The sequence below is a fragment of the Nothobranchius furzeri genome, chromosome 11 (genome assembly GCF_043380555.1).
Source record: "Nothobranchius furzeri strain GRZ-AD chromosome 11, NfurGRZ-RIMD1, whole genome shotgun sequence".
NCBI classification, from domain to species: Eukaryota; Metazoa; Chordata; class Actinopteri; order Cyprinodontiformes; family Nothobranchiidae; genus Nothobranchius; species Nothobranchius furzeri.
In genome coordinates this window covers 40,925,026-40,945,541 of record NC_091751.1, presented here as the reverse complement: position 1 = coordinate 40,945,541, position 20,516 = coordinate 40,925,026, and the positions used below count along the sequence as shown (strand labels likewise).

The following is a 20,516-nucleotide window of genomic DNA, read 5'->3' as shown; positions in this document are numbered from 1 at the left end:
CTTATTATAGCAGGTATTTTAGTGGACCAACGGTTATACAAATAATATGTATTCTATGGGACAAACTAGATTTTCATTTTTATTTCAGGCTGTGTTTTATTTAACTGCCATGATGCGACCGATTACAATTGTGTAATTCTTGTGTACTTGCCAAGACCACACTTGTCAAGTACACAAGAACGTACTCCTTTGGTTTTGAGAAACGGCCTTGCTCTTTTTAGTGCTTCACATCATTTTACAATAGGAACATTTAAAATGTAAGTGGGTCACAGAAAGTTGGACTTTTTGAAGCTTTACATAATTATAAACGTGACCTTACATGTGATTATTAAAGCCTTCTGATGAAGATGAGAGAGAAGGGTGTCTGGTAACCATGGTGACTGCTATAACAACTGTTGATATTAACACTTATCTTTGACAGTTACACATCAACATATAGACATTGTGTCTTAGTTTAGATCAGAATTTCGGGCAGTAGCTACTTTTGCATCCATTAAAAAGTGCACTAATTTCCTAGTTTATCTTTAGCAGTAAATTTTGCTGCGCGGGCATTTGTGGATTTACGGTAGAAACCTTCGTCACACGGAAGAAGAAAGCTTTAAGCTAGCTGCCATAAAAACGCCAATATGCAAAAATACCAACGTTTTCCGGCCTCGTTTCTTTTCTTTTTAGGTAAAATGCATATTATCTAAAAGTACCTTCGATTTTATACATTTCCCCCTCGCATGCTGAATTATATTCATGAACATGGCGACGTGTATCCCCTTCCAAAGCCAGTTATCGTCTATAATGGAGGTCCTGGTGAAGGCAGCAGTGGCAGAAATCTCCAAACTAGTCGATGATAAATGTGAAATTCTACATCTGGAAATATCAAGAAAACAAAGCGAGAACGACCTCCTGACGTCCAAGCTGCGGATGATGGAGAACAAAAATGCACAAATGCAGCGAGAGTTCGGTAAGAAGGTGCTCTCTGCATCTTTATTCTCCAAGAATTTTTATTATTTTCATAAAAAAGAAAACGACTAAAAGCAACACGAATTATAGCCATATCACGTAAAAATACATAAATATATCAAATGTTTGAGTAAATTTTAAAATATTGAATGAATTTGTTTTCTAAAACAAATCATCACTTTTCTTCATTTAGAAAACTTCATGGATCGAGGAACTGATTTGGGGAGAAACCGCCTACACCCTACAAGAGACGTTAGGGTATTTAAGGACTTGATTCAGTTTAAAAAAAAAAATTGATTTATTTTCTGGATATGAAATTAATGACCAACAACAACCATTTAATAACTTCTGAGTCTTTGATCTACATTAAAAACAAACAGATTTTAATAGTAAAAATACTCAGAAAGATCTAGACAAGACACTTTTGTAGTTTCAGCATATCTGAGATTGATTCATCTGCTTCAAAACAAGTTGCATCTAAATTTTGGCATTTTAGTGATGCTCACTTTGTATTAAAGGGGCCAAACACAGCAAATAAACACCATTATATGGCCACCAGCTTTAATCTCCTATTTTAAAGCATCAAATTCTGGAGAAAAATATCTTTCAAACCTTTAATGAGCAGGTTTTATGAATCTACTGCAGCTTCAGAGTCTGTTTTAATAATACGTTCTATAGTAATTTTTATTACGTCAGCTCAGATTGTATTTTTTTTTCAGATCTTTTACAAAAAACATGTTTCAGTTAAAAAAAAATGCTCCTCAGTGGATGTTTTAGACCAGAGGATCATTCTTTGGAAATGTTTGCATGACAATCTCAATGATAAATTGACTGTCCTTCATTTTTAACCCCTGTCACTTAAACTTAGACAAGATTGCACATTTTGACCACTTTTATTTATCAAAATGCACCTCAGATGATTTTCAAAGATTCCATCCAACTGATGTGAAAGCAGAGAAACGCATGTAGAACAGCAATCGTCACAATCCCGATAATCGAGGGCTAAATTCTGCCCTTTACTGATGTTTCTCTGCTCCAGCACACCTGAATCTAATGATCACATCACCTCCTCTGCATGTCGAGGTCTGAAGACTCCTGGTTCATATGACTCAAGGGTGCTGAAGCAAAGACAACTTGGATTTGGAGACCAAATGTGGATACCTGGGTTAAATACAGGTAGATTATAAATGCTTTGTTCTTACTTTCAGCCACCCTGCAAAATAACAGCTTTATTTGTGCAAATTTCAGTCAAACATCTTGGAAATGGTCACAGAAGTATATAAAAACAGCTCAAAGTAATGCATCCCTGCAGAAACTGAAAACAATACACAGATAATAGGAGGATAGCAGTGAAAATGAATGTACTAAAGAGCTTAGATAGTTGTTTTAAAATATTATTCACGTCCCACACTACAATCATGAGCCACAGCAGGAGGACATTTGGCCACTTGACACAGTAAATTGAGATGATTAGAAATGTTAAATCTGGTGCTGTTTTTTTCTTTTTTTTTTTGTTGTCATTTTTTACTTTTAGAAATTTGCAGCATGGCTTAAACCATCAACCAATCCTTTTAATTTTAATGTAGTTTTGTGGGTTTGAGGACGCTGCTGGTTCCTTCACCATTAAAGAGGAAAGTGCTGATGAGGCACTGTGGATCAGTGATTCTGCTAGAGCTGTTGGTGAGCTCAAAAACTCTATTTTATACATTTAATGACAATTTCATTCATACAAAACCGATTTTATCATCATTATTTCCTTCATTTGCCTCTGTCCCTTGCAGGTAACGCTGTACATTACTCGGATGCTGACAGCGGTCCAGAGAACCAACAGCTATCCCAGTCTGAGGTCATCAGACAAAAGCGTTCTGAGTTTAGTGACTCTTATAACTCTGGCCCGCATGTGGTGGATATCAACAGTCTTCACTTCACTGTCAAGACTGAGAAGGAGGAGGACCAGGTGTCCTTCAGGCAGGATGGATGTCAGCACAGCAGGGAAAAGCAGGCTCCGATTGCTGCTGACTATCCCATGGATGACAGGGAGAATCAGCTCTGGTCGTCCATAATTGAAGGTAATGACATCGACACGGGTTTTCCCGACTTCTCCAGTGTAGTAGACGAGTATTCCAGCTCTTTCTCTGAGAATTCGGACGCTACAAATGTTGGGTCCAACCCCAGCAAGCCGCCTGGTGTCCAGCAGTGCAACGGGCTTTTCAGTGGCGACTATCAGAAGGATCCACAGCTGTCGCATTTTCATCCCAGAACACAGACCGCTACGCAGCAACCAGAGAAGCAGAAAGAGCAGATTCACCTGCAGAGGCACGCCTCACGTTCTGCTCAGATAGAGGAGGACCCTCAGAATCTCTGTCAGAACAAACCGGTTCTTTCTGAGTCCCTCAACACGTTCACGCCAACGAACTTCTACTCTCACACGGCCCACAAGTCCCTCTCTGCCATATCCCGGGTCCTTACCTGCTCCCAGTGTGGAAAGTCATTCAACCGTCAGCACCAGCTCAAGCTGCACCTGCAGAGCCACAAGAGGAAGCGAGCGCTGTGGTGCACGGTGTGTGGGAAAAGCTTTCAGTGCCCATCCCACCTTAGCATACACCACCGGACGCACACGGGGGAGAAGCCTTACGGTTGTGGCCAATGTGGGAAGAGGTTCACGCAGCAGAGCAGCCTGAGGGTCCACCAGCGCACCCACAGCGGAGAGCGACCCTACAGCTGCTCCCAGTGCGGGAAAACCTTCATCCTGATGCACCATTTAAAGCGACACGGTATCATTCACACCAACGGCTGATAGACGCGTGCGAACAAAAACAACTGTTTAAAAAAATTATCAAAAAGCCAACAAACTTCTTTTTGTTGTCCTGTGTGACAAACGTTTGTATTCATGCATATTTCACTATGCAAACTCCACCAGAGATGGATTTAAAGTTGTTTTCTTTTGTAAAACAGAAAAATCTAATGGTTTAGTGTGTGTGTGTGTGTGTGTGTGTGTGTGTGTGTGTGTGTGTGTGTGCGTGCGCGTGCGCGCGTGTGTGTGCGCGTGTGTGTGTGTGAGAGAGAGAGAGAGAGAGAGAGACTCTTCCAATACAAATCTCCCCAAAACAAGGACTTGGACCATCATCAAACCCTTTTTGTTTCCTTACTTTAAAACGGTTGTTCTGTAGAACGAACTCTGCTCCTGGTAGAGCTCAGCAGCATCTGTTGTTCGTCCCGGTGGGAGAACACAGAGATATTCTCTTTACGTTTAGAAGTTTATTAGAATGTTAAAACCATTTTTGTGTTGACTCTCTCTTAAATGACATCATAAATCACATTCTGTCTGGACTAAGCTCTGTTTATAGAAGATGGTTCTCAAGTTGAGGCGACAGCATGGGGTTGCACAAGGCACTTGGATGACTAGCAAACTCCCGAGTTGGCTTCGTTCTGCTTTGTCTGCCGCTCCTGCTTTTCCTGGGATCCACTGATTGCTTTTTCATTTCCCTATCCTCACATCTTTTGCTTTTATCATTTCTTGTTGATTTATTTTTTCTTGAGTTAAGTATTTATTTATTTATTGCAAGTCATTTAGTCATCGCAATATTAATCACTTATCACAGGGTTTCCTACTGTTGTGCAGCTCTACTACAGCACAAGTTTTAGATCAACCTCTTGAGTCAGTTTTAGTTATTTTTCTTGATAAATGAGACAAATCGGTGTGATTAATCCTGATTTCATCTCCACCGTGCAGCCTTTTATCTGAAGCAGCACCAGAGGGCAGTGTGACTCGTGCTTTAACAAAGTTAAAAAGGGAAGGATGCTCAGCTGCAAGCCTCAACTAGAACCACGTTCTCGTTTGATGTTCTTCTTTATGACAGTAAATTATCGTCGGCGTCCGGCTGTACATTCTGGCACGGCTGCTCCGAAACTAATTTCTCTGCCTGCTTAGGTTTTAAAGTCACTGGATTTTGATGGAAAAGGGTTGATCCAGAGTGAAACAACAACAATTTAATTCTTAAAATTTCAGCTCACCTGTCGATCCTCCAAGTGTTCAATGAAAAATTTCCATCAGGAAAACTTTGTGGTGCTTTTAAAGTCAGCATTTCACTTCCTCTCAGCTGTGAATCATTTCCAAAGACCTGCAGGTAAAGCATTCCCGTCAGCCTGGCACAGTTTGTCTTTTGATAACGTGCAATAAGAGCAGAGTAAGCAGGCTGGTGGTGAAAGCTAATTTAGCACCATTGTTTCTGATCTGTTAACTCGTTATGTGGAGTTTTATTTAAATACTTTTGACCCTCAGCATAAATTAACTTAGACTTTTAAGGGTTTTGCATATTTTAAAAGCCAATTCAAGCTCTGCTGTAGACCTGTGTCTCCATTATTAGTAATACTTCCTTTTTTGCTGATTTTATCTGCATAGATTATAAATTAAAATAAACCAGTAGGTGTCATTGCAGGAACTTTGGAGCACGTGCTCATTCATATAAAAGTGGTGCAAAAACAAATCCACACCTTGTTTTTTTCCCTTTTTAATGCATCTGAACTGACATTTTTAAAATTCTCCTATAATTATCCTACAAGTTCACACTCGAGATGCACCTACCCCGGTAATGTTGCTGGAGTTAGTTCCTGAGCAGATCCAGCCCGAGTCAGCGTGTTTATGTGCCACACATTGGCTCCTGCAGATTAATCACAGGAATGAATGCACAAAACTCATATGGGTGTGTGTATTTTTGATTTTAACAAAGTCGGGCCTGCAGCCATCGGCATAAAACAAGCCTAACTGCTGTCACGAGGATGAACATGACAGAATGTACGTCGGTGTTCCCTAACACAGCTGCAGTTCACTGATTCTGTACATTTTGTTCTGACACCTGAACCTCCTCCTTTTGGTTCAGATGACTGGTAAAATTCTCATGACCTTGTACGGCCATAAACACGGGGGGCTCCACGTCATGGAAACACATTTTTTTCTAGTCTTTTTTTTTTAAAGTAGGAAGAAGACAGATGGTAGTGGATTAAGTAAAAGTAAAGAGCTAGAAAGCAGGATGAAGTTTTTGTTAAACAAAAAGATCCTGAACACCGCTGACCAGCCTGGTTCTCGTTTCTTACATCACATTTAGTTTCCATCCGGGACACAAAGATCTGCTTATTAACCAGGAGTTTCTCCCTCAAATATTTGACTTAACCCCCCCTTATGTAAATCTAATCTATCCAGCTATAAACGCTCCAGATGATTCAACCTCAAGGGAAGCATTACTCTTGTGGCAGCTACTTTTACAGAGGGCCAGTCAGATTTACAGTGGTGTGAAAAACTATTTGCCCCCTTCCTGATTTCTTATTCTTTTGCATGTTTGTCACACAAAATGTTTCTGATCATCAAACACATTTAACCATTAGTCAAAGATAACACAAGTAAACACAAAATGCAGTTTTGAAATGATGGTTTTTATTATTTAGGGAGAGAACAAAATCCAAACCTAAATTGCCCTGTGTGAAAAAGTAATTGCCTCCCTTGTTAAAAAATAATCCAACTGTGGTGTTTCATACCTGAGTTCAATTTCTGTAGCCACCCTCAAGCTTGATTACTGCCACACCTGTTTCAGTCGAGAAATCACTTAAATATGAGCTGCCTGACACAGAGAAGTAGACCAAAAGCTAGACATCACGCCAAGATCCAAAGAAATTCAAGAACAAACGAGAACAAAAGTCACTGAGATCTATCAGTCTGGTAAAGGTTATAAAGCCATTTCTAAAGCTTTGGGACTCCAGCGAACCACAGTGAGAGCCATTATCCACAAATGACAACAACATGGAACAGTGGTGAACCTTCCCAGGAGTGGGCGGCCGACCAAAATTACCCCAAAAGCGCAGAGACAACTCATCCGAGAGGTCACAAAAGACCCCAGGACAACTTCTATAGAACTGCAGGCCTCACTTGCCTCAATTAAGGTCAGTGTTCACGACTCCACCATGAGAAAGAGACTGGGCAAAAATGGCCTGCATGGCAGATTTCCAAGACGCAAACCACTGTTAAGCAAAAAGAACATTAGGGCTCGTCTCAATTTAGCTAAGAAACATCTCAATGATTGCCAAGACTTTTTGGAAAATACCTCATGGACTGATGAGACAAAAGTTGAACTTTTTGGAAGGCACATGTCCCGTTACATCTGGCGTAGAAGTAACACGGCATGTCAGACAAAGAACATCATACAACAGTAAAATATGGTGGTGGTAGTGTGATGGTCTGGGGCTGTTTTGCTGCTTCAGGAACTGGAAGGCTTGCTGTGATGAATGGAACCATGAATTCTACTGTCTACCAAAATATCCTGAAGGAGAATGTCCGGCCATCTGTTCGTCAACTAAAGCTGAAGCCATCTTGGGTGCTGCAGCAGGACAATGACTCAAAACACACCAGCAAATCCACCTCTGAATGGCTGAAGAACAACAAAATGAAGACTTTGGAGTGGCCTAGTCAAAGTCCTGACCTGAATCCTATTGAGATGCTATGTCATGACTTTAAAAAGGCGGTTCATGCTAGAAAACCCTCAAATAAAGCTGAATTACATCAATTCTGCAAAGATGAGTGGGCCAAAATTCCTCCAGAGCGCTGTAAAAGACTCATAGCAAGTTATCGCAAATGCTTGATTGCAGTTATTGCTGCTAAGGGAGGCCCAACCAGTTATTAGGTTCAGGGGGCAATTACTTTTTCACACAGGGCAATGTAGGTTTGGATTTTGTTATCTCCCTAAATAATAAAAACCATAATTTCAAAACTGCATTTTGTGTTTACTTGTGTTATCTTTGACTAATGGTTAAATGTGTTTGATGATCAGAAACATTTTGTGTGACAAACATGCAAAAGAATAAGAAATCAGGAAGGGGGCAAATAGTTTTTCACACCACTGTATAGTCTTTTCTAAATAAAAAATTTGTAGAGAGGCCAAGCGGATCAACTAGCAGTCGGATCTTTTAAAACGACACGTTTCAGTGAGATTCAAGCAAAACGCACCAAATACACCGTAGTCACAAGGAAGCTTTAATCAGCTTTACACATTTTATCATCTAGGTGAACGTTCTATGTGCAGCTCTAATTCTGTATTTTTCAGTATCTTTGAGAAAATAAAAGTTAAAAACAAAAATACATTTTAAATCCAAACAAAACACATTTGTTCTTTAGGGTTCTGGATGCACCTTTTTCTTTATATCCATTTTTACCTGAATGGGTTTAATTTAACAGCAGGAAACTCGTCTTTACTGTGGGGCCTGAGCAATATTGAAACAACCAAAGGAGGGTGTTAAACAGAATCTCAGGTCTGTGTTAGTTTCACATGTAACAAAGGCAAACATTTTAATTCCCAGTCATTTGTTGTAACACTGCATTCCTGTTTATAGCGTTCAGTACAGCAACAACCTCCATGTCAGCTAGCCATTATTTTAGTGACTCTTGTGCAGAAAAACTTCCCTTTTACAACAAATAAATCAAATTATTTTCCAACACCTCTTAAATACATTTCACATAAATATTTAGAATATTTTACACCACATTTTTACATTCGTCATCATCTTATGAAGACAAGTGCAGTGAGTTGGTCCACTAAAAAAAAAAGTACAAAAAGATCGTTTCATACAGATATTTAGGGAATGTGGAAGAACTAAACAATAAATATTCAAGTTAAAAAAACAAGTCTGGAAGATTTTTACTAAAACCAAGAACAGAGCAGAGTAGCCGATCAGGAATCTGCTAAAATGTCTAAATAAGTTAAAAACAGGAGTGTTTAAAAATGCAGACCAGCTATAAATATTAGTAACAGGCAGCAAAAACCGTCTTATCTGATCTGCTGATGCAAAACTCTACAACTTAATTTACCGCTGTAAGACTCTAACTTCAAAAGCTTCCTGCTGGGATGCAGGGATGAGCAGCTGACCTGGGATCAGGTACAGCAGCCATCAGAAGGAGTTGTTCTTGTCGTTGTCCAGCCGAGCCACCATGGTGGTGACCAGCTTCTCCATCTGCTTGGCCCGCTGCTTGCCAGTCTCCAGAACTTCTTCGTGGTTGGCTTTCTCCTGGCTGTCGTAGTCCATCACAGCTCGGTTGGTGATCAGAGACAGAGCAAAGCAACGCATCCCGGCGTGGCGGGCGACGATCACCTCGTGCACTGTACTCATCCCTGAATTAAAGATAGAACACTCTGAGATTACGGTTTCGTATCAAGCAGCTGATGGAGAAGAAAGGTGTAGTTCATTTTTAAAATACTCTGATTTGTTTTTCTACTGTGATGAAGTCGTTGTTAATATGCAGGATTTTTCTACTGGAATTCCCAGCTCGGAAACTTGCTGCCCTGTTTTTCCACACATTCACTCGCTCAGTGATTCTCCTTTCTTTAAAGCTTTAATGCGTCTCAGGTAAAGAGCAAGTCACCCCCAAATCAACTTTTTTTCTCATAAACTATATAAATGTGTGTCTAATCGTGCTGCAGACACGTTTAGTCAATAGTTTTGCCCTTTAGTGTGTTTTAGTTAAAATTGTAATTTTCTGCCTAAAACTGTCAGTGTTGTGCCGTTGTCAGGTAAAAACTCTGCACTGCATTTGAATTTAAATCTGCCATCGCTATTGGCTAAGAGCTACCCTAGAACATTAGCTGGTACCATATGATGTCACAATCACTGCGTTTACATGCAGCCAGTAACCCTTTTAAAACCCGAATATTCACAATAACCCGGTTCCGCAGGTCCATGTAAACACCGCCAAAAACCCGGATATGCTCATAACCGGGTTTTTAAAAACCCGGTTACTACACCTGGGGTAACCCTTTTCTAACCCGAATGTTTGGTCGTGTAAACGCATATCGGGATATCCCCATCAAAGCGTGTGTTCTGCGCATGCTCTGTTCGCAAGGAATCTTGGTCTTTTGAGTAGCGAGACGTCTTGTATGCGCCAGAACACCGGAAGTAAACAACAAGTTGGGAGCAAAATGGCGAGTCGCGGCACAGCACCAAACTTTTGGAGTGACGAAGAAACTAAAGCACAAACAAACGCGGTCGCTATCTCTTCCGAACTGGGAAACATGTTGTTGTTTTCACGGATACCGGAACAAGAAGAACGGGAAATGACGCTTATTGCGTCTGGACGTAGTCCACACGTCTTGACGCTACCCCAGCGTCCGCATTTAAATCGGTTTATGCAAGTTAGGGGTAACTTTCTATTTATGCTTGTAAACGGGTTATTATGATCAACTCAGAAACCCAAATACCGACCTTAACCCGATCATAACCCGGATATTGGCTGCATGTAAACGTAGTCAATGTCGTTGTGAGCCTGTGTGTGTGTGTGTGTGTGTGTATTTGTTAGTGGCTCCGCCCTCTCGGTCTGCTAGGAAACAACATTTGTTGCATTTTTCAAACAGGAAGTGGGAGTTGACTAAGAATCTGGTAGGGGGTGAGTTGCTCTTTAAGTTTCTATAAAACACGTTTCATATACAAGCGTACTTCTGATGACAGCTTAAGTAGTCCTGCTTAGTGTTGGACTCTTTACTGCTTTGGAGCTAGTGTGTATAATTGTGTATGGTTGGTCATTTTGTTTGTGTCTGAACCCACACGAGCTAACTGTCACTGAGGACATTTTAGAGCCGTAGCACCAAAGGCAGGTTTAGTGGTTGGTCTGTATTAAAATCATTAACATATTTAGGTTAAGATGTGTTTAAACTTGTTACGTGTGTATTAAAGTGACTTACCAACAGCATCGCCGCCTAAGCGGTGCAGCATGCGACACTCAGCGATGGTTTCAAAGGAGGGACCTCCGAGGACGCAGTACACCCCCTCTTGGAGGAAGTCGCTGTAGCCCAGCTCTGCTGCCACGTCGTGCGCCATCTGCCGCAGGTCACGGTCGTAGGCGTCCGACATGCAGGGGAAACGGACACCAAACCTGAAGATAAAAGTGAACGTCTTAGTCACTGGTTGTGAGCATGACTTAATACTGGACATCCCCCCGCCGATCTGGTAACGATAAAGCAACACAGCCAAGTCAACACAAAACTCCCACATGACTGGTTCTGACAACTATACATCAGTGGTAAGAACACAGTGTTACCAGTTTGGTGACTAATCCTAGTTTAGCATCTCTGACATAATCGGTTCTGCTTTAACCTTGTGGGCGACGGTGGCACAGGAGTTAAGTGCTCGCCCCGTAAGGTTGCAGGTTCGAGCCGCGCTCAGTCTTTCACTGCCGTGTCCTTGGGCAAGACACTTAACCCACCTTGCCTGCTGGTGGTAGTCGGAGGGACCGGTGGCGCCTGTGCTCGGCAGCCTCGACTCAGTGCACCCCAGGGCAGCTGTGGCTACATCGTAGCTCATCCCCACCAGTGTGTGAATGGGTGAATGATTGTGTTGTAAAGCGCCTTGGGGGGTTCCAGGACTCTAGAAGGCACTATATCAAATACAGGCCATTTACCATTTAACCTAAATTTGCAAAGAGTCGATGTAAAACCTGCTCTCGTGAATAAAAGCATCTAGGTGATTATTGTTTCCATAAGTGGTTGAGAGGCACTTTTTAGTGGGATGCAACAAAAATGTGCAGGTTTAGAGAAAATCTGATACAGAGAAGCTGAAGTCGCTGATTCACTTTTAGCCCCATTAAGCCATCATGTACTGGAAGTGTTACGAACAACGAGTGTTTAGCAATGTTGGGAGTTTTTCTTTTTAAACTGTGCTAACAAAGTTATTGTTTGTGTGGTGAAGTAAAGTAATCCCCACGTTTCATCACTTTTTCTGCTAATTTGTTCCTTCAAATGTAAAAATCCAGGATGTTGACAGTTTTTAATAACTGAAGAGGGCAAAAATATACAGCATTATGTACAATTTCATAACAAAACTCTGCTCAGTGTCCAAGCCTCCTCTCCCCTACCTGTCGTCGTTGGGTCCAGCCAGCGGGTTGTTTCCAGCGAACCCGGGGATGTTGATGTGGTCCTTGATGACCATGAAGTCGCCCACTTTGAAGTCCTGGTTCAGGCCTCCTGCTGCGTTGGTCAGGATCATCGTCTCAACGCCCATCAGTTTGAAGACGCGCATGGGCAACGTGGTCTGGAATTTACAAGAGAAGGTGAAATTCACATTTATTAACGTTCCCAGATTAATATGAAACAAAACAGGCAAAGAAAACTGAGATTTAAGTTTTTGTTAATGATTAAGAATCTTTGGAAATGTGAGATACAAGTAAAAAAACACACTAGTGGCTTTCCATCAAAAGACATGGTTTCTCTTGAGTGTATGGAAAAAAGGAAGAAGCTTTAGTCACTTCCTCCTTCAGCTGGGAATTATTTCTGCAGCTTTAAAACAAGTCTTGCCATGCAGCCTGTACTAGATTAGCACTAAACCAACAGCTGACTGTGACCTCACCTTCTGGATGGGGTAACCTTCATACAGGTGGAACCGTCCCTGCATGCAAACACACTGCTTTCCTTTTAGTGTTCCAAACACCAGCTGACCCGCGTGGCCGTGCACTGCACAAAACACACGGGACGTTTCACGTTTGGTGCTTTGTTTTGATTTTAGCATGCAAACATTTACAGCTGTGTTTTTCCAGGCAGTGCATACCTGTGCTGCGTGGGAAGTTGGGAATGTCGCTGTATTTGAAGACCTGTGGGTCCTTGAGCATGTCAGCCAGCCCCCCCAGGCCGGATCCGCACACGATTCCCACGGTCGGTCGCACTTGTGTGCGGTTCAGCAGCCAATCGGCTATGTTCCTACACTCCTCGTAGCATCCACTGAGGGTGAGTAAAACGGTGATGAGAAACAAAACTCTCACATGACACAAACTCTTCATTAGATGGAGCGGGTGACGGTTAAATACCCGAACAGGTCAAAAGCTTTTAGGTGGAGTCGTTTTTTTAATATCTTAGAACTGAGAAAAGCTTCAGACCTTTACTGGGTTTTGCAGGATGCACCAGTTCAGTCATGCCTCATTCTACCGACAAGAAATGACTCAACAGAAGCAGCTGCTATTAGTAAGTCGGGGAATCCTGTACAGAGAGTTAGATAGCTACAGTTCCTGTCATTTAGTGACATGACATCAGGACCACGCTCTATCACAGACACACACATCCTGTTCGGGTGTCTGGACCCAGAGCCTGACTTGTGTTACTGCGCAAACGGCCTCCGAGACTGAAACCTAAACCCACCTTGTTGATGAGTCCTCTCACATATATTATGGCTGTTTATCCTTTCAGCTAACAATGACTATGTAATAATCACAAATCTAGCCTACTTAATAAGTAATACCAGGCTGTTTCACGTGAATTAATTTGATCATTAAGTGAGTCCTCACTGCACATTTGAATTGTAATATCTTATCTCTCTTTTTCTAACCATCTCTAACTTGCTGAAGGTTTCTGCTTTTTCCAGCTGTCAAGACTTACATAATATATAACTCAATCACAGAGAACTGGAAGTCTATCATGTTCTGGAATTTTCTGTTTACACGCCTGCTCTTATCACAGTGATCAGCTGCAAGCCCAGACGTACATACTATAAAAAAGCCAAGTCACCTCTCATTTCTTCATGTTTTTCTTCCACTTTGAAAACTTAAAGTTGAGCAATGTTGCTTCCGTTCTCCTTTTATTGTACTTTGGCAGCTTTTTCAATCATTCTCAGTGCTTATGTTGCTTTAGTTTTGTTCATTAACACAAATCTATTACACATTAGTGCAATAGGTCACTAATAGCATACACTTAGCCAGTGACTTACCCTGTATTCATTGAGATGTCTGAAAAGGGACGGGGCAGCTTGCTGTTAGATCCTTATCTTTTACATCATGATGAGGCACACTGTTCATATCAGAGATGCTCCAAAAGTGTTGCTACTCTGATTGTCTTTCTATGCAATTTTATTTTATAAAATGCGGTTCATGTTATTGGCAGAGGGGTTTGAACCTAGAGGTTGTGCCGCTTCTCTTTAGTATGTTATGCTCTCTAAAAAGTGCAGGAAACGGTGCAGTAGATGTTTAACCCTCTGGAGGCAGGTGTTGTAGATGTGCAACGTTAAAACCTACCCACCTGGTTACTCCACATATGTCTTTCATGAGCATTTTTTTTAACTCAGAAGTACCCCTGAAGGAATTAGTTGTTCGTCCTTTAATTAAAACTTATTTTGAGCCTGAGAGGGTTAATATGTGATGGAATGTGCTCCAAAAAGCCTTTTTTTTATCATGGGCAATTAAGAATTAACTTTCTAAAAATATGAAGTGGGATGTGTATTACACAGGGATAAATAAGTCATAAATAGCATATTTTGAAGGGTGTTTTAACTTTTATTTCCAGGTTTAATAACTTCAATCCCAATTGTTACACCTGTTTAGTTTTCCTAATAGTTTCCTGTTCCTGCTTCCTCTGTTTCTCCTGGTTGTGCTACGTGCGCTCGGCCTCTGTAATAAAGTGGTTATGCAGCCCGGGAACCTTTTCACACGCAGCCGGGTGACTGTTCAGCCAGATGTGACCAATCCACGGACTCTTTGTGCCACATGTGCTCAAATCAAAGCTCCACAGGCGGAGTCATGGCGCAGCTAAACGCATCTGGTACTGCAATGCTGATGTGCAGAGGAATCGTGGTCCGAAATGACGTTATGGCCGTACGATGTTTCCCCCCCCTTTTCACCACTTGGTTAACCACAGGTTCTCCAGCAGGACAGGTGACCGTTTTGTGTAAAACGTGGCCGTTTTAATCCAGATTAGAACTGATTCGGTGATCTCGGATGGGTAGCTAGCCACATCTATCCGCCCGCAGAGGGATGAAAGGCCGGTGTGAGTTTTAACAGCAGGTGTCTGCTCAGTCTATAAACCTCACGTGGTCGAAATGTTCTTTACCGAACGAGTTAATATAGTTTGACGCATTTGAAGGCGATGCTAGTGTGAAAATAGCATACACTTAGCCAGTGACTTACCCAGAGTCAGACATTGTGAAGTGAGATCCGAATGTATGATGATAAATCACTCAGGTCGTTCCCGGATAAGTTTATCCGAATTCTGTGAGAGGGTTTCCTGATGGAGAGACCGGTTTTACGCACCCTCCGCCTCCCGATAACGCCTCAGATGTACGTCATGGGAAGCAGACGCTCTGATTGGTCAATCTTTAGGCGCTGGTTTCCCCTCAGCTGGTGGTGCGTTCAGGGACTTCCCTTAAAATAATAAAAATAAAAACAAAACATAATGGCTCGTTGCAGATTATAAATGATGACAGCATGCATTATATTTATGTGTTTAACGTGTCATTCAGCAGTCATTTTAAACGAGATTTAATTTACTAGCTTGTTTAGTTTATTTTGGTCAGTCATATTCTGATCACTGCACAGACACTCTTTTCTTAAAACATTTAAGCTAAAATACTTTAGCAATGCCCACTTGACTTTTACTTAAATAAAAATAAGTTGCATAAGTGCACCTGCAGTGTAGGTCCTTGGATTACAATTTCAGAATAAATCTTTTGTGATTTTCTTTCAATTTTCCTATTAAATCACAATTTAGTTATTATTAATATTATTATTACTATTATTATTATTTAATGAACGTTTAATCCAATTGAACATTCAGTCAGTGACTTGATGCAATTTGCTGGGTTCCTTATATAGGAAACATTATTTCTGATTGGCTTAATGAACTGACCTGAATTGGAATGTTTATTTTGTGAAGTGCCTTGAGATAACTCTTGTCGTTATTTGGCGCTATATACATAAAATTGAATTGAATTGAACATTACATTTTTGTTACATTATCACTAAATAAATTCAATAAAGGCTTTTGCTTGAATATAGGCAAATATCCATCTGTTTTCCATTTGCAGCATTGTTCTTACCATAAGATGATTCTTTGCAAAAGTGAACAAACATCTGAATTGCAAGTAGAAATCATAATTATTCCATTTAACAGAAAACTAGAGTTTTTACTGTTAAGTCCCCTACAAAACAAGTGAACACAGTGGAAAAAAATTCCAACTGACCTTGAATGCAACAAAGGCAATTCTCACATGGTTGTGTTGTCTTTGGCGCTGATCGATGGTGCTGATGCAATATCTCTGCACTAAAACAGGCCTTGCATGTGATGCATCTAATACTTTTAAAGGTGTAGGAAAAAACTGAAACTTGCAACAAGTTTATCAGAAACAGCTAAACTGATGAAAGGGAGTAAAAATTAGACATACAGAGAAACTGCTAAAAGTCAGGTGAGCAGATCTAAAAAAAAAAAATAAAATAAACCTATTGGAAACCCTACTAAAAGTTAGTGGTTGAACTAAGAAACCTCCTGTCCTAAGGTTAGCATTAAAACATTGTGTTCTTTTAAACTTTGTGCTTGACCAAATTTTAATTTAGAGAATAAACACCCTAAACATTTAATTATTAGTAAGGAAATAACGACTCATTAAAGAACTAATTAAAGAACAAAATGTTCTCTACTTGTGCCGGATTATGATTACAGTCGTCCACGGTGTTGTTGCATCTACACATGCAGCTACAACCTTGCTGTGAGAGGCGCACAGAGCTGCCTCTGTTTTAGGCTCTGGCTGTTATGTAACTGCCGGTTTGCATTCACACGGTTGTCTGGTATTTATCCTGTCATGCCAACCGAATCCTGCTGCTCCCACTCTCAAAACAAATCACAAGCGTCTCTGGAGGAGGAAATTTACAGAAACCCCACAGCAGATGCTAACAGTTATTTGCTAGTAGACATTAATGTTTGCTTCATGTTAAAGTAGAGTGACTTACTTTTTATTGAACAAAATAAATTATCAATTATGTTTATGCAGCTCGTAGAGCCTTCAACAGTCAGAATTTGACAAAGCGGTCTGCATGCATCATGTTTCTCTAAGTTTCATTCCATAAGAGCCCACTTCTTACTTCCTACTGGTCATTAAACCGCAAACTTTCCAAATGTTCAACTTCCTTATCTTGTGGTATGAGGTCCATTGTGTCCTTTAAGGTGTGCACACAATGTTGAATTAACTCTTGTGCAACTTTAACTTTATTAGTGTGATTTTTGTTTCATCACATGATCAACATCACAACAGAGTTCATCTGTAAAGGTGTTTTTATTAGTCTGTCTCCATTTATGAATTAAAGTGAATCTCCATGAAATCATTTTGAAATTGAGCTTCAAAACAATTTTCAGCTGCACCAAAGGCCCTCTGTAAACAGATTTCTCCAGATAGTAGACAGGTCCCACTGGTTTCTACTGGTTTGAGGTGATGGCTCAGTTGGACATCTTCAGGATTCAAACAACAGCAAGCGTGAGGATTTTTCCTTTTTCCTGACAGACTTCTCACACGTTTGTCAGCCTCACCTTGGTAGCGGTTTGGTTGTTCCTCACTCGGTTCTAAACCTCCCACACAAGCAGCTGTTTCAGTTTCAGATAAAGATAAATGACAAATGACCCGCGCTTGTATAGCGCCTCTCAAGAGTAAGGACTCCAAAGCGCTTTACACTACAGTGTATCATTCGTCCATTCACACACACATTCACACACTGACCACGTTTCAACCTACGAATGATCATCTTTAGCATCTGTTTGGGATTCAGAGGGGCTGCATGTTTTAGTTGTTTCCCTGCACCAATTGTCAAATGTTGAATGACCAGTTAAGCAGCTCACCAAGCTCTGCAGAATGTTAGTCATTGGACACCAAGGTATAAATGATTAATTATAAAACATCTATAGTCCTACAAATCCTCTGACAAAATACATGATGAAAACTGACTTAATTTAGATATTTCTGTTGTCTGACTGCATTTAGTTCACTTAAAAGGAACTGCAGAACGTCTGCAGAGAACTGCATGTTAAATAGTGGAAAACAGAGTCTGGCATCCTGACCCTTAAAGCCAGTGGACTGTGGAAAGTAAGCTTTCGCTCAAGGCTCAGCTGCTTTATTTGTGCCAGGTTTCTTCTCGTGCCACCACATGTGGAAGCTTCACTGCTTCAAACCTTTCTCATGCCAGAAGGAACCAAACAGGAATGTGGTTTTGAGCGGTGATAAAACACGCACCCAAAGGAATTGATAATATCCACCATGTCTAACCTCGTCCTTATGTTTAATTTGCTTGTATTCATCTTTTCTTTTGACAGAAAAGTCACTCTGAGATGTACTTTTATATTTTTTTAATACAAGAAAGTCACACGAAGAAAAAGCATTGACCTATAGGTAAAATATCAAAAGCTGAGAGAGTTTACTTCAGAAAACAATCAAATTTCTAGTAAAATTCGGTTTGAGATTTCTGCTGAGTGCCAGAATAATCATCAGTTAGAAAGAAGGTTGAACCCAAATGAAAAACTGCATGGAAGTGTTAAGGTTGGCAAGGCGATGTGTGCTCACGACTAACAACGGCTTAAATTTCACTCTTACCACTGTGGAGTTATTTTATTAGACTTTTCCTTCACGCCTCAAACTGAGACCTAAATGCTGCTAAACTACAGCATGGTAAAATAAAGATGGTTCCTTATGTTACTTACAAATGAATATTAAAGCAGTTAATTAACGTGGATGAGCTCCTCGGCAGGTTTGCATACATAAACAGGTCGTAACTATATTAAAAAATAAAACGGTTATTAAATAATTTCTGAATTCTCGCTGCAGATGATCAGAATTCTGTTAGATTTAACAGTTAACAGTTTCTACATGCTGTCAGATAAATGTGGCATGAGTATAAATGGGTACAATTTGCAAAAATCTCTAAGGTTTTAATTGGAACCATAAATCAGAGACAACAGTAACAAAAAGAAAAAAATCTACAGATTTGGTTTTTGCAAAAAAAAAATCCCTAAACATTTAATTCAACTTCTGGGACACAAAAGACCAATGTAACCTGAAGCTAAGCATTTAAACGATAGATAAAAACGATTTAACAGAGATTCTTCCTCTACTCCACTACTCCACTCAAAACAAGACCTACTTCACTTGAAGAGATCTGCTTCCATCTTGTGGTTAAGTCTGAAGTTGCAATAGGTGCTCAAAGTGCTTCAAATAACATTAAAGACTCTACCTTTGAATATTGTTCAAAGGGAATTTCATATTTTTAAACCCCTAACCCTGACCCTGTTTAAATATGTGTTATACCTAAATGGATTTCCTGCAAAACTTTGAAGTTGATAATAGAAGTAGCTTTGTGCACACTGCTTCTTATTGTTTCACTAACAAAATCAAATACATTTTTGTAGGGTTCTGAAAATTAGTTTTGTTTTAGTCCTTTTGTTTAGTTCTTATGTTTTAATGTAGAATCAGATTTTTTCTTTTCTGTTTTCCTAACTCTAGTGAAAATGCAACATCAGCTGTAGTAGGCAGGTAGTACATGTGGAATATGGAAAAGTTTTAGTGTTACTTTCAGCATCGCACATTTTATGGCTCCATAAACATAATTTATATAGGGGAAATTTAAAAAATGCTCTTTTTCTTGTTGATGTTTCAGTGACCCGCTATTAGCATCTTTTGCTTTTATTTTCTGTATTGTGTGATTTGTGCACCATTTAGATTTTTATATCTTGTGCATGCCAACTAACTGATTAGTGACAAACCAAATTACAAAGATAAATGAGTTCTTTTCTGAATGACTGATGAAGATTCATAGCAGGTCCCCCAAATCTCAGAGACCTGGTGTCAATGTTTTCATCTCAGTGGGCCATCCTTAAATCAGCTCAGGAAGGAAGTGAGATGGTAACTGAATGAGAAAATTAATATGCAGGACAGAAAGAGGAGGATAAAAGGCTGAAGGGAAGGAAAGAAAACAGTTTCTAAGGGTGAATAAAATGGAGGTGTGTCCACCAACAGCATGGTTTACAGCCAAAAGCACCGGATGACCCCTACTCACACACACACATATACACACACGTCTTTATTTTTCATCATAAAACATGATCAGAAATGCGAATAATGAGGATGTGGTAACCAGCTGATTCTTCTACGGTTGAACCACACAGGTGGTGTTTGTGTGCGAGTGAGAGAGAAAACAAGATGTGAGAAGTCCTCCCAAGTGAGTGGTTGATACATGCTACGGTTTTATGTCGGATCAGTCTCCTCATCATCCTGCGACAGTGACAAAGATTTTTCGCTTTTTCAGATATTGTCAGGATAATCAATTTCTCTTTTTTATCGTAACCATAAGTCAACCTTTCACACCCTGGCTCACGGTTGGATCAGGAAAAGTCTTACTGATGCTAAACAATGCTGACTTTATAAAGAGGATAAATATTCTGGTAAATAAAAATATGAATCCTAAACTCAACAGGAAGTCAGTGTAGGGAGTAAAGTGTAGAAGAGATGTGGGAAATCGTACTGTATCAGGTCAGTGATTTAGTCAGAGGGATGATTTGTCCAGTTGAAGAATCCAAGAAAGCTGAATATCAACAACAAAAAAGGAGATGGAATGGCAGAGAAGGATTGAATAAGGTTAGCTAACAGGGAGATGGATAACATAAGCGATGGTGGACCGAAAGCTGAACCCTGTGGGACGTCACAGGTAAGAAGTAAAGCTAGCATCAAGTTCATCACATGCTTTAAACATGAAATAATAGTCTTTTGTTAACAAGGTAATAATTGTAAACAGATATTCCAAA

The 20,516-nt window shown here is 40.3% G+C and overlaps 2 protein-coding genes and 1 long non-coding RNA gene across 4 annotated transcripts; 1 reads left to right on the top strand and 2 right to left on the bottom strand.

The window, feature by feature from the left end:
* Positions 1–89: 89 nt before the first annotated feature.
* LOC107383648 (zinc finger protein 329) lies at positions 90–4,273 on the top strand. 2 transcript variants are annotated; one of them, XM_054742997.2, is made up of 5 exons: positions 90–672; positions 774–955; positions 1,148–1,212; positions 2,541–2,634; positions 2,736–4,273. In XM_054742997.2, exons 2-5 carry the CDS (start codon positions 790–792, stop codon positions 3,749–3,751), a joined length of 1,341 nt encoding a protein of 446 aa, XP_054598972.1. In that variant the 5' UTR covers positions 90–672; positions 774–789; the 3' UTR covers positions 3,752–4,273. The 2 variants fall into 2 exon arrangements, with proteins under 2 accessions (XP_054598972.1, XP_015811893.2); XM_015956407.3 differs by having other exon boundaries at positions 90–955.
* On the bottom strand, positions 772–5,677 carry LOC139061723 (uncharacterized). The gene is made up of 2 exons (XR_011515472.1): positions 5,540–5,677; positions 772–5,075 (listed from the first exon to the last, which is right to left on the bottom strand). It is a non-coding gene; the product is annotated as an uncharacterized lncRNA (long non-coding RNA).
* Positions 5,678–7,954: 2,277 nt separating this feature from the next.
* On the bottom strand, positions 7,955–15,161 carry pnp5b (purine nucleoside phosphorylase 5b). Its single transcript, XM_015956101.3, has 6 exons — positions 14,870–15,161; positions 12,529–12,698; positions 12,331–12,434; positions 11,840–12,015; positions 10,671–10,861; positions 7,955–9,107 (listed from the first exon to the last, which is right to left on the bottom strand). Exons 1-6 carry the CDS (start codon positions 14,881–14,883, stop codon positions 8,887–8,889), a joined length of 876 nt encoding a protein of 291 aa, XP_015811587.1. The 5' UTR covers positions 14,884–15,161; the 3' UTR covers positions 7,955–8,886.
* Positions 15,162–20,516: the final 5,355 nt, after the last annotated feature.

Bases quoted from the DNA above. Each gene is read 5' to 3' on its own strand.
- pnp5b (XM_015956101.3), bottom strand. The intron at 12,016-12,330 runs GTGAGGTCACAG...TGTAAATTCCAG, and splicing joins AAGGTTACCCCATCCAGAAG to ACCACGTTGCCCATGCGCGT. The intron at 10,862-11,839 runs GTAGGGGAGAGG...TTTTATCTTCAG, and splicing joins GCTGGACCCAACGACGACAG to GTTTGGTGTCCGTTTCCCCT.
- LOC107383648 (XM_015956407.3), top strand. From the start codon at position 742: ATGAACATGGCGACGTGTATCCCCTTCCAAAGCCAGTTATCGTCTATA. The intron at 956-1,147 runs GTAAGAAGGTGC...TTCTTCATTTAG, and splicing joins ACAAATGCAGCGAGAGTTCG to AAAACTTCATGGATCGAGGA. The intron at 2,635-2,735 runs GTGAGCTCAAAA...TGTCCCTTGCAG, and splicing joins TGATTCTGCTAGAGCTGTTG to GTAACGCTGTACATTACTCG.